The sequence below is a fragment of the Erythrolamprus reginae genome, chromosome 13 (assembly GCF_031021105.1).
Source record: "Erythrolamprus reginae isolate rEryReg1 chromosome 13, rEryReg1.hap1, whole genome shotgun sequence".
Taxonomy (NCBI): Eukaryota; Metazoa; Chordata; class Lepidosauria; order Squamata; family Dipsadidae; genus Erythrolamprus; species Erythrolamprus reginae.
Genome location: NC_091962.1, coordinates 5007695 through 5023979, shown reverse-complemented (window position 1 = coordinate 5023979; position 16285 = coordinate 5007695). Strand labels below are relative to the sequence as shown.

The window sequence follows — 16285 nt, the reverse complement described above, 5'->3', positions numbered from 1 at the left end:
TGCTTCCGTGAGCTAACGACATGACAGTAATATAAGTGATACGATTCTGTGAACTAGTGATTTGACAGTAATATAATTTGCTGTATGAATGCACAGAAGCAAAAAAAATGGTAAAAATAGCTGACGTCTCTCTCTTATGCGCATCCTTGTGCGAGATTTGGCTTCTGCGCATGTGCGAGATTTGGCTTCTGAGCACGCAAGAGCGAGATTTTGGCTATTTTCACCAATATTTTTGCTTCCGCACATGCAGCGATATACTTCTGTGAGCTAGCGATATAACAGTAATATAATTTGCTGTATGATCTTTAGTCTGGAGGACAGAAGGAAAAGGGGGGACATGATCGAAACTTTAAAATATGTTAAAGGGTTAAATAAGGTCCAGGAGGGAAGTGTTTTTAATAGGAAAGTGAACACAAGAACACGGGGACACAATCTGAGGTTAGTTGGGGGAAAGATCCAAAGCAACATGAGAAAATATTATTTTACTGAAAGATTAGTAGATCCTTGGAACAAACTTCCAGCAGACGTGGTTGATAAATCCACAGGAACTGAATTTAAACATGCCTGGGATAAACATAGATCCATCCTAAGATAAAATACAGAAAATAGTATAAGGGCAGACTAGATGGACCATGAGGTCTTTTTCTGCCGTCAGTCTTCTATGTTTCTATGTTTCTATGAATTAAATTCTGTGCATGTGTGGAATCAAAAAATTGGCAAAAACAGCTGAAGTCTCACTCTTGCGCGTGTCCTTGTGCGAGATTTGGTTTGCTGTGCATGCTTAGGAGCCAAGTCTCGCATGGGGATGTGTCGGGGGCACGCAGCTGTGCACACATCTGGGATTTTCTTACTGGAACCGCATACCTGGGAGCACCGCCTGCTGCCTGCCACTACATGTGGAGCCCTATTTTGCTGGCACAGGAGCCATTGCCGTACATCAGCTCCAGCGCTCATGTGCAGGCTGGCCATGTTCCCCTCTCCTCTGAGGACTCTCCAGCAGCCCATTTTAAGGAAAGGGCTCACACAGAGGCTCTGGCAGGGTGTTTCTGGCCTCCGGAGGGTCTCTTTGGGGCTGGAGGAGGCCATTTTCGCCTTCCCCAGTTGCCAGGAAAGCCTCTGAAGGCTGGGGAAGGCGAAAACTGGGCCCACTGGAAGTTGGGAAAATAGGCAGTTTCTGGCCTTTGGAGGGCCAACAAGTGGGTGTCTGGAAGGCCATTATAATATATATATATATATGTATATGTATATGTATATGTATGTATCATATATATATATATCAAATGTTTTTAGCTGAAATTTTAAAATTAAGGGAGACTAGGATGGTACATCCGACATAAAACACACACACAGACACACACACATATATATATGTGCGTATCAAATGTTTTTAGCTGAAATATACATACAGAATATAGTTGTCGGCTATGAATAAATTAACTACCTTGAAATGGTCCTGCGTTGGGCCTAGAGGCAAAAAGGAGCTGTGACGTTCCTTCAATATACCATGGTTATCCGACATAAAAACCAAAAAAAACCCATATATATATATATATATATATATATATATATATATATACACACACACACACACACACACACACACACACACACACACACACACAACCTATTCCCTGTATCTCTTTTATTTGCACCTTAATTCTGTCCTGAACCTATCAAGAGTCTCGTGGATCAGAAAACAGCTCCTTGCCAGTTAAGACTTGCCATCTTGTCAGGTGAGTGGCTGGGAAGGGTTGAATGTGTTTGTGGGGAGGAGCAGGATGGCTAGCTATGGGATGGGATGGGATGGAATAGAATAGAAAATGTGGAGTGGAATGGAACAGAACAAGGAATGGAATGGAATAGAATATAATTCTTTATTGGCCAAGTGTGATTGGATAATAAGGAATTTGTCTTGGTGCATATGCTCTCAGTGCACATAAGAGATAGGTTTGTCAAGAATCATAAGGCACAACTGTTAATGGTAGTCGGAATACACACATGCAATCAAATAATACAGTGGTACCTCTACTTAAGAATTTAATTCGTTCCGTGACCAGGTTTTTAAGTAGAAAAGTTTGTAAGTAGAAGCAATTTTTCCCATAGGAGTCAATGTAAAAGCAAATAATGCGTGTAAACCCATTAGGAAAGAAATAAAAGCTCGGAATTTGGGTGAGGGAAGGAGAAGGAAGAAGGGGAGGAGGACAGTCGCTGCCCAGAGTGAAGGGAGCGTTTCTTTTCTCTGGGCGCTGGCAGAGGTTTATTCCCTCTCCAAGTGCCCAGAGAAAGGAAAATGCTTTGTTCTCTCTGGACTGCCAAAGCCTCCTTAAGTGCCACCGAAAGGCTCCTCTGGCAGCCCAGAAAGGCCCGAGATGGCCAGGATTAAAGGGGGAATGGCAGGAAACTGGCTGGGCCTTCGTGCCGCTCCCAAAATTTCCTGGGAAATTTTTCCGGGCTCGGGTTCTTAAGTAGAAAATAGTTCTTAAGAAGAGGCAAAAAAGTCTTCAACACCTGGTTCTTATCTAGAAAAGTTCTTAAGTAGAGGTATTCTTAAGTAGAGGTACCACTGTATTAGGAACCAGTCAATATACCATTGTAAAGTTTCAAGCAACAAAGTTATAATTATACAGCCATTTGTGGGAGAAGATGGTTTAAGGATGAGAATATTAATAGTAGTGCAGACTTAGTAAATAGTTTGACAGTGTTGAAGGAATTATTTGTTTAGCAGAGTGATGGCATTCGGGGAAGAAACTGTTCTTTTGTCTAGTTCTGGTGTGCAGTTCACATTTTTGATGTTAGGTGACAATTTTAGATCTTGCAATATGGTAGAACCTAGAAATTTGAAGGTCTTTACGGCTGGGTGGGTTTCTCCTAAAGTCTACTACAATTTCTACGGTTTTGAGTGTGTTCGGTTCCAGATTGTTCTGGTCTCACCACAAGGTTAGTTGCTCAACCTCCCATCTGTATGCGGATTTATCGTTGTCTTGAATGAGTCTGATCACTGTTGTGTCATCTGCGAACTTCAGTAGTTTAACAGATGGATCGTTAGAGATGCAGTCATTTGTATGTAGAGAGAAGTGGAGAGAGCACACAGCCTTGGGGGGGGGCTGTGCTAATTGTATAGGTATCTGATGTGATTCTGCTTAGCTTCACCTGCTGCTTCTTGTTTGTTAGAACAGTGTTTTTCAACCAGTGTGCCGGGGCACACTAGTGTGCCGCGAGACATGGTCAGGTGTGCCGCGAAGCTCAGAGAGAAAAAAAGCAAGAGAGAGAAAAAAAGAGAGAAAGAAAGCAAGAGAGAGAGAAAGCAAGAGAGAGAGAAAGAAAGCAAGAGAGAAAGAGCGCGAGAGAGCTAGAAAGAGAACAAGAGAGAGAGAGAAAACAAGAGAAAGAAAGAGAGAAAGAAAGAGAGAGAAAGAGAGGGAGGGAGGGAAGGAGAGAGAGAGAAAGACATAGAGGGAGGGAGGGAGGGAGGGAGAAAGAGAGCAAAAAAGATAGGAAGGAAGGAAGAGAAAGAAAGAGGGACGGAGAGAGAGAGAAAGAAAGAGGAAGGAAGGGAGAGAAAGAGGGAGGGAGAAAGAAATAGAGTGAAGGGGAGGAAGAGAGAGAGAGAGGATTTTTTTTGCCCCCTCCCTGCTCAATGTGCCCCAGGGTTTCGTAAATGTAAAAAATGTGCCGCGGCTCAAAAAAGGTTGAAAATCACTGTGTTAGAAAGCTTATGATCCACTTACAAGTGTGTTCATGAACCTCCAGCTGCTTCAGCTTAGTTAGAAGAGTGTCTGTAATGATGGTATTGAATGCAGAACTACAAAGAGGACCCTTGTGTAGATATTTGGAGATTCAAAATGTTGTAGGATGTAATGCAGAGCCATATGAACAGCATTATCCATTGCTCTGTTTGCTCAGTATGCAAATTGCAGGGGGTCTAACAGTGGATCCATGATGGTTTTCAAGTGGGACATCACTAGCCTTTCAAAGGCTTTCATAACTACAGATGTCAGAGCAACTGGTTTGTCCTCGGAAAGGGGCGGCATACAAATCTAATAAATTATTATGTCAATACAACACACCAAATGAGATCACTATGCTGGATTTCGTATTTCATCACCAGTCGGGCGCTTCCCAAGCACCTAGGACTGCGTGATGTAGCGGCGAATTATGTTTGCCGATCCCAGTAAAGCGGCCTTTTGCAATTGACAGATGGAGATTTTATCAATTCTGATGGTTTTCAAATGTCTGCTGAGATCCTTTGGCACTGCGCCCAGCGTGCCAAGTACCACTGGGACCACTTTCACTGGCTTATGCCAGAGTCGTTGCAGCTCGATTTTTAAATCTTCGTATTTCACTAATTTCTCCAGCTGCTTCTCCTCAATTCTGCTGTCCCCTGGGATTGCGATGTCGATGATCCATACTTTCTTTTTCTCCACAATCAGGATGTCTGGTGTGTTATGCTTCAGAATTCGGTCAGTCTGAAGTCGGAAGTCCCACAGTAGTTTTGCTTGCTCATTTTCGACCTCTTTTTCGGGCTTATGATCCCACCAGTTCTTTGCCACTTGTAAATGGTAGCTCCGGCACAAGTTCCAGTGGATCATCTGTGCCACAGCATCATGTCTATGCTTGTAGTCAGTCTGTGCGATCTTTTTGCAGCAGCTGAGTATGTGATCGATTGTTTCAGCTGTTTCTTTACAGAGTCTGCACTTTGGATCGTCTGTTGATTTTTCAATTCTGGCTTTGACAGCATTTGTTCTCATGGCCTGTTCTTGTGCCACCAGTATTAGTCCTTCTGTCTCCTTTTTGAGTGTTCCACTTGTAAGCCATGACCAGGTCTTTTCTTTATCCACTTTGCCTTCAATCTTCTCCAAGAACTGGCCATGCAATGCTTTGTTCTGCCAACTGTCCATACGACATTGAGTTACAGTTTTTCTATACTGGTCCTTAATTTGCTTCACCTTGAGAAGCTTCCTATCAATGCTGACTCTTTGCTTCCCTTCACATAGTCAGCTAATGCATGCTTCTCTTCTTCCACTATCTGCTTCACTTGCAAGAGTCCTCTGCCACGTATTTTCCTTGGTAAATACAGCCTGTCAACCTCACTGCGAGGGTGTAGTGCATGATGGATCTTCATCCATTTTCTGGTTTTCCTGTCCAGGTTGTCCAGCTCTGCTTGAGTCCAGTTCACTATGCCAGCTGTGTATCTAATGACAGGTATGGCCCAAGTATTTATAGCCTTGATAGTGTTGCCACCATTCAGTTTGCTCTTCAAAATTTTTCTGGTCCTCTGGATGTATTCTTTGCTGATAACAGTTTTTACATGACTATGCTTGATATTATCCAGTTGCAAGATGCCCAAGTATTGTTGTTGTTGTTGTTGTTGTTGTTGTAGTAACAGTCATTCAGTTCCTTGATGGAGGGCTTCTTCAGCACTGGGATGAGAGTAGAGCATTTGAAGCAAGAAGGAACATAGTACATCTCTAACGATTTATTGAAGATTCAAGTGAAGATGGGGGCCAATTGGTCAGCACAGACTTTTAAGCAAGAAGGAGTTATCTTGTCTGGGCCTGGTGCTTTTCCAGGCTTCTGTCTGTGAAATAGGTCTTTCACTTCATTTTCTGTGATCACTAGGGTTTGTAGACCCAATGGGATGGGTTCAGTTGTAGAAGATTTGGCTGTTGTTGGTGTGTCTGGGATGGAGGTTGTGCAGGTAGGTGGTTGTGGTTTCTTTTCAAATCTGCAGTAGAACACATTCAGGTCATCTTCCAATTGTTGATTTCCTTCAACCTGGAAGATGGTTTGCCATAACCAGTGATGTTTTAAAGAGTTTTCCACATGTTTGTTGAAAACTGATTCTTTAGCTTTTCAGAATAGCTTCTATTTGCTGCTCTGACCTCCCTTGTTAATACATTTCTGAACGATCAACCAGAGGAGCTGCTTGCCTCCAGAAGTATTGGGCGAGATATGAAGAAGATAGCAACATTATGTTGGAGAAGACTGAATTAGACGAAATATTAATAGGCATAGATGAGAATTTGAGCAAGAACATACTAATTACATGCCGAGTTAGAATTTGAACAAGTAAAAGATACTGGGGTTAAATGGGCACAATATTTTGGGGGTACAACAGATAAATGGAAACAACTTTGGGAAAGGAATTATAAATTTGTACATCAACAAATGTAGGTTTGGAAAACTCCAGCAAGCTAGAATTTGGCCAGCGTTTGGGATGCTTGAGAGAAGATTATCCAACTCATTTGAAGATCCAGGATATAATTTTTTGGGTGGGGAGAGAAATCGTCTTCCTAGAAGACCCTCACTTTGGGGGTTTATTAAGTCTTCCCTGTTCACCCTGACAGGTACTGGGTCTCAGCCTTCCCTGCTGAGTTTGACCTCAATCCAGAACTAGCCGAGCAGATCAAGGAGTTGAAAGAACTTCTTGGACGGGAAGGAAGCCGCCGACACAGCAACCTGATTGATATCGAGAGCGTGTAGGTAAACGGCAGGACTGGACTCGAGCGTCCATCACTCTCTTTTCTGACCCTCCCACAGCGCTTCCAGTTTGGTTAGGACAGGGGTAGGCAAAGTTGGCTCTTCTGGGACATATGGACTTCTAATCCCAGAATTCCTAAAGACATAGAAGAGCCAACTTTGCCTACTCCTGATCTAAAGCACTGTGTCTCTAACTCAGACTTTAAAATAAATGGACTTCAACTCCCAGAATTCCTGAGCTAGCATGATTGGCACAGGAATTCTGGGAGTTGAAGTCCACAAGTCATAGAAGAGCCAACTTTGCCTATCCCTGGTTTAAAGTCAGTGCTTCTCAAACAGTGGGGTGGGGGGCATGGGACGATGTCCGGGGGGCACGTGAGACCCTGGGGAACATGCGTGGTCCCTCTTGATCGATTCCCCTGGACGGGGAATGTTTTCCCAGTTGAACACTACTCCCAGCCCAGAAGAGAAGGCGGCCAGGCAGGGCGGGGCGACTGCATGGGTTCTTGTTGTTCTTGGTGAATGCCGTGGTAGCCATGAACGGTGTGGCGAACCTGCTGCTGTACAAGGAGGAGCAAGCTCTGCAGATGGGAGAAAGCTTCAAACAGCACCCCAAAACCTTCTTCCACACCATTTGCTGGGAGTGCACCACAGAGGCAGCACTTGTGGGCCCCAAAATATCGGCTTGATTAATCAGGCCTGGCCCCGTGGCCAAAGAGGGACCTAACCACGGTAGCCTATGCCTGCCTAACCGAAAAGAGGCTCCACTGATTTCAGTGTGACTTATTCCCAGCTAAGTGGGTAGAGCAGCCTTCCCCAGCCAATAGTTTGTTTGCAGCTTATAATAAGTAAAATAATAAATATTGACACTAAAATTCCATTGGGGCCCAGATCGAAGAGTTTCGGGGCGCACAAAATGTTTACTTCTTTCTGGGGGGCAAAATAGAAAATAATTGAGAAGTGGTGGCCTAAGACAACTTCTGGCTGGAAATCCCGGGTGAATTCCTGATTAAACAGCTGCATCAGCCTAAAACCAAAGGTGAACCGTTGTGAGAGGAATTGGATGGATTATTGGTGTTTGAGTGGCTCTATGTGTATTTATTTGTTAAATTTATTTGCCGCCTGCCTTGGTGTGTGGAACTTCAGTAGGTGGTTTATAACAATGAAAAGGGTGTGACCAGAAGCAAGATAACAGAATGATACAATAAGCCAGGGGTCTCCAAACTTGGCAACTTGGCTGGCTGAAGAATTTTATATTTTTTATTTTTATGTACAGTGGTACCTCATCATACGAACTTAATTGGTTCCAGGAGGAGGTTCGTAAGGTGAAAGGTTCGTAAGATGAAACAATGTTTCCCATAGGAATCAATGTAAAAGCAAATAATGGGTGCAAATCCTTCAGGAAAATTCCAAACTTTGGAAGGGAGGCGAACAGAGGGCAGGGAGGAGCAGCTAAAGGGGGCGGGTGGAAGAAGCAAGGGTGAGTGGGAAGGAAGAAAGGCAAGGGGGCGCCCCTCCCTTTTCTTTCTTAAAAAGACACAGTTTCAGTGCCTTTGCAAGCATGCAAAATCTTTACTCCTCCAAGCTGCCCCTCCCTTTTCTTTCTTAAAAAGACACCCTTTGAGTGCCTTTGCAAGCATGCAAAATCTTTACTCTTCCAAGCTGCCCCTCCCTTTTCTTTCTTAAAAAGACACAGTTTCAGTGCCTTTGCAAGCATGCAAAATCTTTACTCCTCCAAGCTGCCCCTCCCTTTTCTTTCTTAAAAAGACACAGTTTCAGTGCCTTTGCAAGCATGCAAAATCTTTACTCCTCCAAGCTGCCCCTCCCTTTTCTTTCTTAAAAATACAGTTTCAGTGCCTTTGCAAGCATGCAAAATCTTTACTACTCCAAGCTGCCCCTCCCTTTTCTTTCTTAAAAAGACACAGTTTCAGTGCCTTTGCAAGCATGCAAAATCTTTACTCCTCCAAGCTGCCCCTCCCTTTTCTTTCTTAAAAAGACACCCTTCGAGTGCCTTTGCAAGCATGCAAAATCTTTACTCTTCCAAGCTGCCCCTCCCTTTTCTTTCTTAAAAAGACACAGTTTCAGTGCCTTTGCAAGCATGCAAAATCTTTACTCCTCCAAGCTGCCCCTCCCTTTTCTTTCTTCAAAAAAGGGAAAAAAATAAACCCCTTCATCCCAGCAGCAGCTGCTTGGGTTCGTAAGGTGAAAATAGTTCGGAAGAAGAGGCAAAAAATATTAAACACTAGGTTCGTATCTTGAAAAGTTCGTTAGAAGAGGCGTTCGTAAGATGAGGTACCACTGTATTTGTTTTCTGGGAGTTGAAGTCCACAAGGTGACAAATTTAGAGGCCCCTGTAATAAACAATTAAAAAACACTGAAAATAAGTGTTTTTAATAGGAAAGTGAACACAAGAACAAGGAGACACAATCTGAAGTTAGTTGGGGGGAAAATCAAAAGCAACATGAGAAAATATTATTTGACTGAAAGAGTAGTAGATCCTTGGAACAAACTTCCAGCAGACGTGGTAGATAAATCCACAGTAACTGAATTTAAACATGCCTGGGATAAAGATATATCCATCCTAAGATAAAATACAGAAAATAGTATAAGGGCAGACTAGATGGACCATGAGGTCTTTTTCTGCCGTCAGTCTTCTATGTTTCTATGTTTCTAAATACATCAATACGATGACCAAAAGAAGAAAAATCGACAGATAGAGAGAGCAGAGAAGAAAGGGTGGTGGTGAATAGTTTGGGGGGACCCACCCCAGGGGGAGTTGACGATTCAGGATGTTGTACAAACTCAGGAAGTACCATATTTTTCGGAGTATAAGATGCACCTTTTTCCTCCCTAAAATTTGGGTGCATCTTATAGCCTGAATGTAGCTTTTTTGAAGATTTTTTTCCAGCCCTAATGAGATGCTAACAATCTTGCCTTGCTGGCTCTTTCATTGTTACTCTCTCTGAAGAATGTTTTTCCAGTCCTAAGTCTTTGCAGGTTTTTTTTTTCATTGCTCTACTTGCTCTGAATAAGTTTCTTTCCAGCCCTAACGAGGTGCTAACAATGTTCCCAGTTCTTATGGCTTGCTGGCTCTTTCACTGTTACTCTCTTCGAATAAGGTTTTTTAAAACCCTAACCAGGGGATAAAATAATGTGCTGAAGCTGACCAGACTAAGGACGCTAGCCAAATGAATTACCTGGTAGGCAATTTTTTTCTCTCCATTTTCCTCCCCCAAAACTAAAGTGTGTCTTACACAGTAGGTTAATTCAGTAACTAACTTAAGCAGGTTGGGCAAAGACCTAGTTAGTTGGTTTAGATTCTAGCAGACGTTAAGGTAAGGGATGCTTCAGATAAGCTAATTTGGTTGACATTCTTGGTTATTATTCTGGTTGGTTTGTTTGTTTTCCTTTTTGAGTTTTTGAATTCAGGGTGGTTTTGTCTTTTGGGGTTCTTCCATCCAGCCCGACTTACAAGTGGAAGAGACAAGTGACCCAGCGTCACCCCGTGGCACAGAAGAAGCGCAAGATGTCACTGCTTTTTGACCACCTGGAGTCAGGAGAGCTGGCAGAACATCTCACCCACCTTGAATACCGCTCCTTCAGCAAAATCCTGGTGAGTGCATGGGTGGGTGGGTGGGTGGAAGTGATGGGCTCCTACAGGGATGGTCAGGTATGCAGAACTGGGAGAAAAAAATGGGGTTTTTTTTCTTTTTCCCCCCTTCTGGGCTCTGGGTCTGTTTTTCCTATCACAGTAAATGAGGTCGAATGTGGATAGTTTTAGAAGAGCTGTCCGTGTGTATGTGTGTACATATACTTTATATAGTAGATAAGTTATATTTTTGTGTGCCTGTGTGTAATATGTATGTACACATATGACATATATATATATATATATATATAGAATTAAATAGCATATTTTGGGTGTTCAGTAATAGTAGGAGAAATTGTACCTCTTTGAATTGAGGAGAGGCCAGGCACCCTAACCTTGACCCAAACCCTTGATGTGAATGACGTCACGTTGGCCACCTTTAAGCCAGTCACATGACCCTTAAGCCACCCCAGTCACATGATTGTCAAGCCACACCCACAAAATAAGCCACATTCACAGTCTGGTAATAATTTTTTTTGCAGCCCTTCATTGGTGGGTGGGTGAGAGAAGGGGACTTCAGCTCCCATCATCCTTAGCCAGAAAGGCTCTGATTGAGGTCCCAGTCCTACCTTGAGACCAAGTAGAGCAGTGGCCTCAGAAAAGATAGGTAGTCCTTGACTACAATTGAGTTCAAAATTCATGTTGCTAAGTGAGACATTTGTTAAGTGAGTTTTGCTCGGTTTTTTACGACATTTTCTTGCCACAGTTGTTAATTCAGTCACACTGTTGCTAAACGAATCTGGCACAAGCTTTGGAGACATCTCCACAGTTAATAATAATAATAATAATAATAATAATAATAATAATAATAATAATAATAATTTATTAGATTTGTATGCCGCCCCCCTCCAGAGACTTGGGGCCGCTCACAACAACAATAATAACAATATGACAGTGAACAAATCTAATATTAAAAAAGCATCTAAAAACCCATCATTTAAAAACCATACAACACAAACATACCATACATAAAACTATATAAGCCTGGGGGAGATGTCTCAATTCCCCCATGCCTGGCGATATAGGTGGGTCTTAAGTAATTTACGAAAGACAAGGAGGGTGGGAGCAGTTCTTATCTCTGGGTGGAGTTGATTCCAGAGAGCCAGGGCCACCACAGAGAAGGCTCTTCCCCTGTGGCCCACCAGACAAAATTGTTTAGTCAACGGGACCCAGAGAAGGCCAACTCTGTGGGACCTGATCAGCCGCTGGGATTCGTGCGGCAGAAGATGGTTCCGGAGGTATTCTGGTCCAATGCCACGACACTGACTGTTGTGAGAGTTCCTTGTCAGCCTTTAGAATTGTCAGATTCAGAAGATGAAGGTGACGTAGAAGCTGTTAATTACCTTGATTTAAGAGATGTGGAAGAAGCTAGTGAGGATGAAAGTCAAATAGAACAGCCGTCCGACGAAAGCATGCAGAGTCATGTTTCTTCTGATAACGGGAGTATAGAAGGGGAGTCCTTGGTTAAGTGCAAAGTTCAGAAGGTTACAGAAAAGAAGGGACGAAATTGGGGGGAAGAGGTTTTAATATGCTATTCAGAATGTGTAAATTAATTACATCGCTTCCGGAATTGAACGGAAGAGATGGATGCTTTTCTTCAAAGTGCTAGAAACAAAAACGGTGGCGTGTGTTGTCTCTCCCAAGAAGTAAGTTTTATATTGCATGAAAAACTGCTTTTCAACAGCGTGGACCTGACTCAGAGAGAAGAAGATGTTTTGAAGTAGACAGCAAAGAATTATAACTTTGTAATTTAGTTAGTGAGATTGGAATGGAACCCACCTCTGCCGGAGCTGTAATGACGAAATCCAATAGGGAAGGAAAAATGAAAAGAAATGTTGGTTTTGAAAATTACAAGCTGTAAAGCCGGTATTCTTGGAGCAGCCAGCCAGATCGCAGTCCAGGTCCAGAACACTGACCTCTCCCTCTTCCCATTATCCTCAGTTCCAGGATTATCACAGTTTTGTGATGCACGGATGCACAGTGGACAACCCAGTCCTGGAAAGGTTCATCACTCTGTTCAACAGTGTCTCCCAGTGGATTCAGCTGATGGTGCTCAGCAAGCCCACCGCTCAGCAACGGGCACAAGTCATCACCCGCTTCGTCATGGTGGCCCAGGTGAGCTTTCTACTCCTGTCTTTTTTCTCTTTGGGTTTGCATTGGACTTAAAAACTACACCGGAGCAAATAATTTCTGTTCCTGTTCGGTTGTTAAATATGCCCATGTTACACCAATACTCCGCAGTCTGCATTGGTTGCCGATCAGTTTCCGGTCACAATTCAAAGTGTTGGTTATGACCTATAAAGCCCTTCATGGCACCGGACCAGACTATCACAGGGACCGCCTTCTGCCGCACGAATCCCAGCAACCAATAAGGTCCCACAGAGTGGGCCTTCTCCGGGTCCCGTCAACTAAACAATGTCGCTTGGCTGGACCCAGGGGAAGAGCCTTCTCTGTGGCGGCCCTGGCCCTTTGGAACCAACTCCCCCCAGAGATTAGAATTGCCCCCACCCTCCTCGCCTTTCGAAAACTTCTTAAAACCTACCTCTGCCGTCAGGCATGGGGGAACTGAGATACCCTTTCCCCCTAGGCCTTTACAATTTCATGTATGGTATGTCTGTATGTATGTTTGGTTTTTTATATTAATGGGTTTTTAATCATTTTTACTATTTATTGGATTATTATTGTACATTGTTTTATTATTGCTGCATACAAATCCAATCAATCAATCAATCAATCGCAGTCGCTTTTATGACCTTTCTGGTCACGGTAGTTTAAACGAATCACTGCAGTTGTTAAGCGAACAAATAGGGTCAGTAAGCAAATCGGAATTCCCCCTTGTTGGAAACCGGTGGGGAAGGCTGCAAGTGGTGATCACGTGAGCAATCAGACACTACAATGGTAAACACTTCCCAGGTTATCAAGTGCTTGAATTCTGATCGTGTGATTTGTGTGGGGATGCTGCAACCATCCTTAAGGGCGAAGACCAGTCACAAGTCACCTTTTCCCAGTGAGGAATTCTGTGAGTCGAAGTCCACACACCTATCTGCAAGTTCCTGAGAAACACTACTCAGATGCTTAGAGTTGGAAGGGTCCTTGTAGGTCATCTAGTTCAAGCATTTCGGATAAATGCCCCTCCAATCTCCTCTTGAAAGTCTCAAGTGTTGGAGCTCTCACAAACGCCGCAGTCAACTTCTGTTCCACTGTTTGATCGCTCTCACCGTCAGAAAGTTTATTTATTTATTCGACTTCTATGCTGCCCACTCCCGAAGTTCCTCTTTATTTTCAGGTTGAATCTCTCCTTGGTCAGTTTCCATCCGTTATTCCTTGTCTGGACTTCAGGTGCCTTGGAAAACAGCCTGACCCCCTTCCTCTCTGTGGTTAAGTTGCTCTGCATTTTCTGTGGTTCTCTGCTGTTAAGTTGAATTCCAGCCACCCCCAGATTTACATTCAATCCATCACTCAGATTAGAGCTGGAATGGATCTTATAGCCCAGTCCCCTGCCCAAGCAGGAGACCCTATACCATTTCAGACCAGCGATTGTCCAGTCTCTTCTTAAAAACTTCCAACGATAGAGTATTCACAACTTCTGGAGGCGAGCTGTTCCGCTGTTTGTTCTTGCTGTCAAAAACTTTTCTCCTTAGTTTCAGGTTGCTTCTCTCCTTGTTTAGTTTCCATCCATTGCTTCTTTTTCTACCGTCAGGTGCTTTGGAGAATAGTTTGACTCCTTCTTCTTTGTGGCAGCACCTTAGATATTGGAAGGCTGCTATCATGTCTCCCCTGGTCCTTCTTTTCATTAAACTAGACATACCCAGTTCCTGCAACCATTCTTCCTATGTTTTAGCCTCCAGTCCCCTAATCATCTTTGTTGCTCTTCTCTGCACTCTGCACCCAGTGGCTCTATGTAGTGCCCAGCCCTGGTGACCTATGTTTTAGTCTCCAGGCCGTTAATTGTCTTACTTGCTCTTCTTTGCACTTTTTCCTAAAAAACTCAACATCTTTTTTTGTAAAGTGATGACCAAAACCGGATGCAGGTGTATTCCAGGTGTGGTCTTACTAAGGATTTATAAAGTCAGCCTCCTGTTTAAGTAGGAGACCCTCTACCCTTTCAAGACAGGTGACTATCCAGTTTTTTCTTTAAAAAAAACTCCAATGATGACGAAGCACCCACAACTTGTTCTATTGATTCAGGATGTCTCTTGGATTGCAAGCCCAGAATCTCTTTCTCGCATTGGGTTGGCTGGGAATGTTGGGGCTGGCCTCCAAGATGTTTGGAAGGTAATTACAAAAATTAGCAAACAGCATCAAAGACAACTCCCTTGTATGTCCAATCACCCTTCTATTCTATCTTGTTCTGTTCTGTTCTGTTCTATTCCATTCCATTCCATTCTATTTATTCAATTATTATGCCACCCTTCTCCTTAGAATCAGGGCGGCTTACAACATGTTAGCAATATCACTTTTAAACAGAGCCAGCATATTGCCCCCACAACCTGGGTCCTCATTTTACCCACCTTGGAAGGATGGAAGGCTGAGTCAACCTTGAGCTGGCGATGATATTTGAACTGCTGACCCACAGATCTACAGTCAGCTTCAGTGGCCTGCAGTACAGCACTCTACCTGCTGCGCCACCCTGGCTCTATTCTATTCTATTCCATTCCATTCTTCTGTTCTGTTCTGTTCTGTTCTTCTATTCCATTCTTCTGATCTATTCTATTCTATTCTATTCTATTCTAGTCTAGTCTAGTCTAGTCTATTCCATTCCATTCCATTCCATTCTTCTGTTCTGTTCTGTTCTTCTATTCCATTCTTCCGATCTGTTCTATTCTATTCTAGTCTAGTCTAGTCCATTCTATTCTATTCTATTCTAGTCTATTCCATTCCATTCTATTCCATTCCATTCATCTGTTCTGTTCTATTCTATTCTATTCTATTTTATTATATTCCATTCCATTCCATTTTGAACAGTTTCCTTTCTCATCTTTGGGTTCTTTTTAACAGAAGGTCCTGAGTGGATCCAGAAACGGGTTGGATCTACACAGGACCATTGACCAGGCTGAAATAAATTTGGGTGTGTAGCATGACCCTCTTCCATGATCTTAGCATGTTGTGGGAATCCGGGTCCCGGAGCTGCAACCTGGGTCTTTCGTCCTTGGAGTTCTCGATAAAAACAGCAGCAGGTTTTTGGCAGGGGTAAGAAATTTTCCTGTCATTTGAGATGGCACCAGTTGGAATATAAATAGTATAAACCAATAAATACCAAATCACTAAATCGAGTGACCAGGAACAAGTGCCCAGATTTCTAGTTCTTTTAAAGCACAAAGGGTGGGGAGGGACGGGGGGCATTTATTTTTAGCTGGGGACTTTGTGTTATTGTTGTCGTTGTTATTATTTTTTACTAGGTTCCCAAGACGCGCAGTGAGGGGAGCCCAGTTGCCAAACCCATTTCAAGGAGACTGAAAGGAATTAACATTGATAATTTGAAGGGGATTATTAATTTTAAAAGAATAATTAGTTAGCTTGACCGAAGCTTAACACACACCATCTTTGACACACACACAAACCCTAATTTTGTTAAGGTAACAAAAGATCTCCTGCTGCAGTCTCTTCATATTTTGCTACTAACATTTGGCAGGGCAGTTTGCTGCAAAAAAAAAGAGGCTGGGGACTATACATGGTTTGTATTGTGTGGTGTGTGTTTGTGTGTGTGTGTGTGTTGATGATTACGGGTTGCTCACCCTGCTTCTGAACCCAGCAGGATCTGTTGTTGCAAGCTTGCAAGCCCTTTTTTCATTTTTCCTGGCAAACATAAATTAAAGTATTTGCTTTCCAAGCTTGTTATAATTTTAGAAATGACGTCTCCTTCTTTGCTTCTCTCTTTCCTAATCTCCAAATGGCTCTCTCAGGCCAAGTGTTTTTCAACCTTAACCACTTTAATTTAAGAATTTAAGTATGTTGACCGGGGAATTCTGGGAAGTAAAGACCACATATTTCAGTGTTGTTAAGCTTGAGGAAAACTGCATTAAGTTGTTTATTATTTTAAGATCAGGAAAAAGGGTAACAGCAACAACAATAACAACAACAACAGAAATTCATACGCATGGGAACTGGCAAATATTTAAGTCCCGGCGAGTGGGGTGTAATCTGATCCATTTTGCA

The 16285-nt window shown here is 43.0% G+C and overlaps 1 protein-coding gene across 2 annotated transcripts in view; it reads left to right on the top strand.

The window, feature by feature from the left end:
* RASGRP2 (RAS guanyl releasing protein 2) overlaps positions 1-16285 on the top strand; it is a 99631-nt gene that overhangs the window by 39756 nt on the left and 43590 nt on the right. The window contains exons 4-7 of one of the 2 annotated variants that reach the window (XM_070766493.1): positions 1671-1733; positions 6348-6479; positions 9943-10093; positions 12071-12244. In XM_070766493.1, the coding sequence (XP_070622594.1) occupies positions 1671-1733; positions 6348-6479; positions 9943-10093; positions 12071-12244 (520 nt within the window). Of the gene's footprint in view, positions 1-1670; positions 1734-6347; positions 6484-9942; positions 10094-12070; positions 12245-16285 lie in introns of those variants that run through there. The other variant, XM_070766494.1, reaches the window with a different exon arrangement.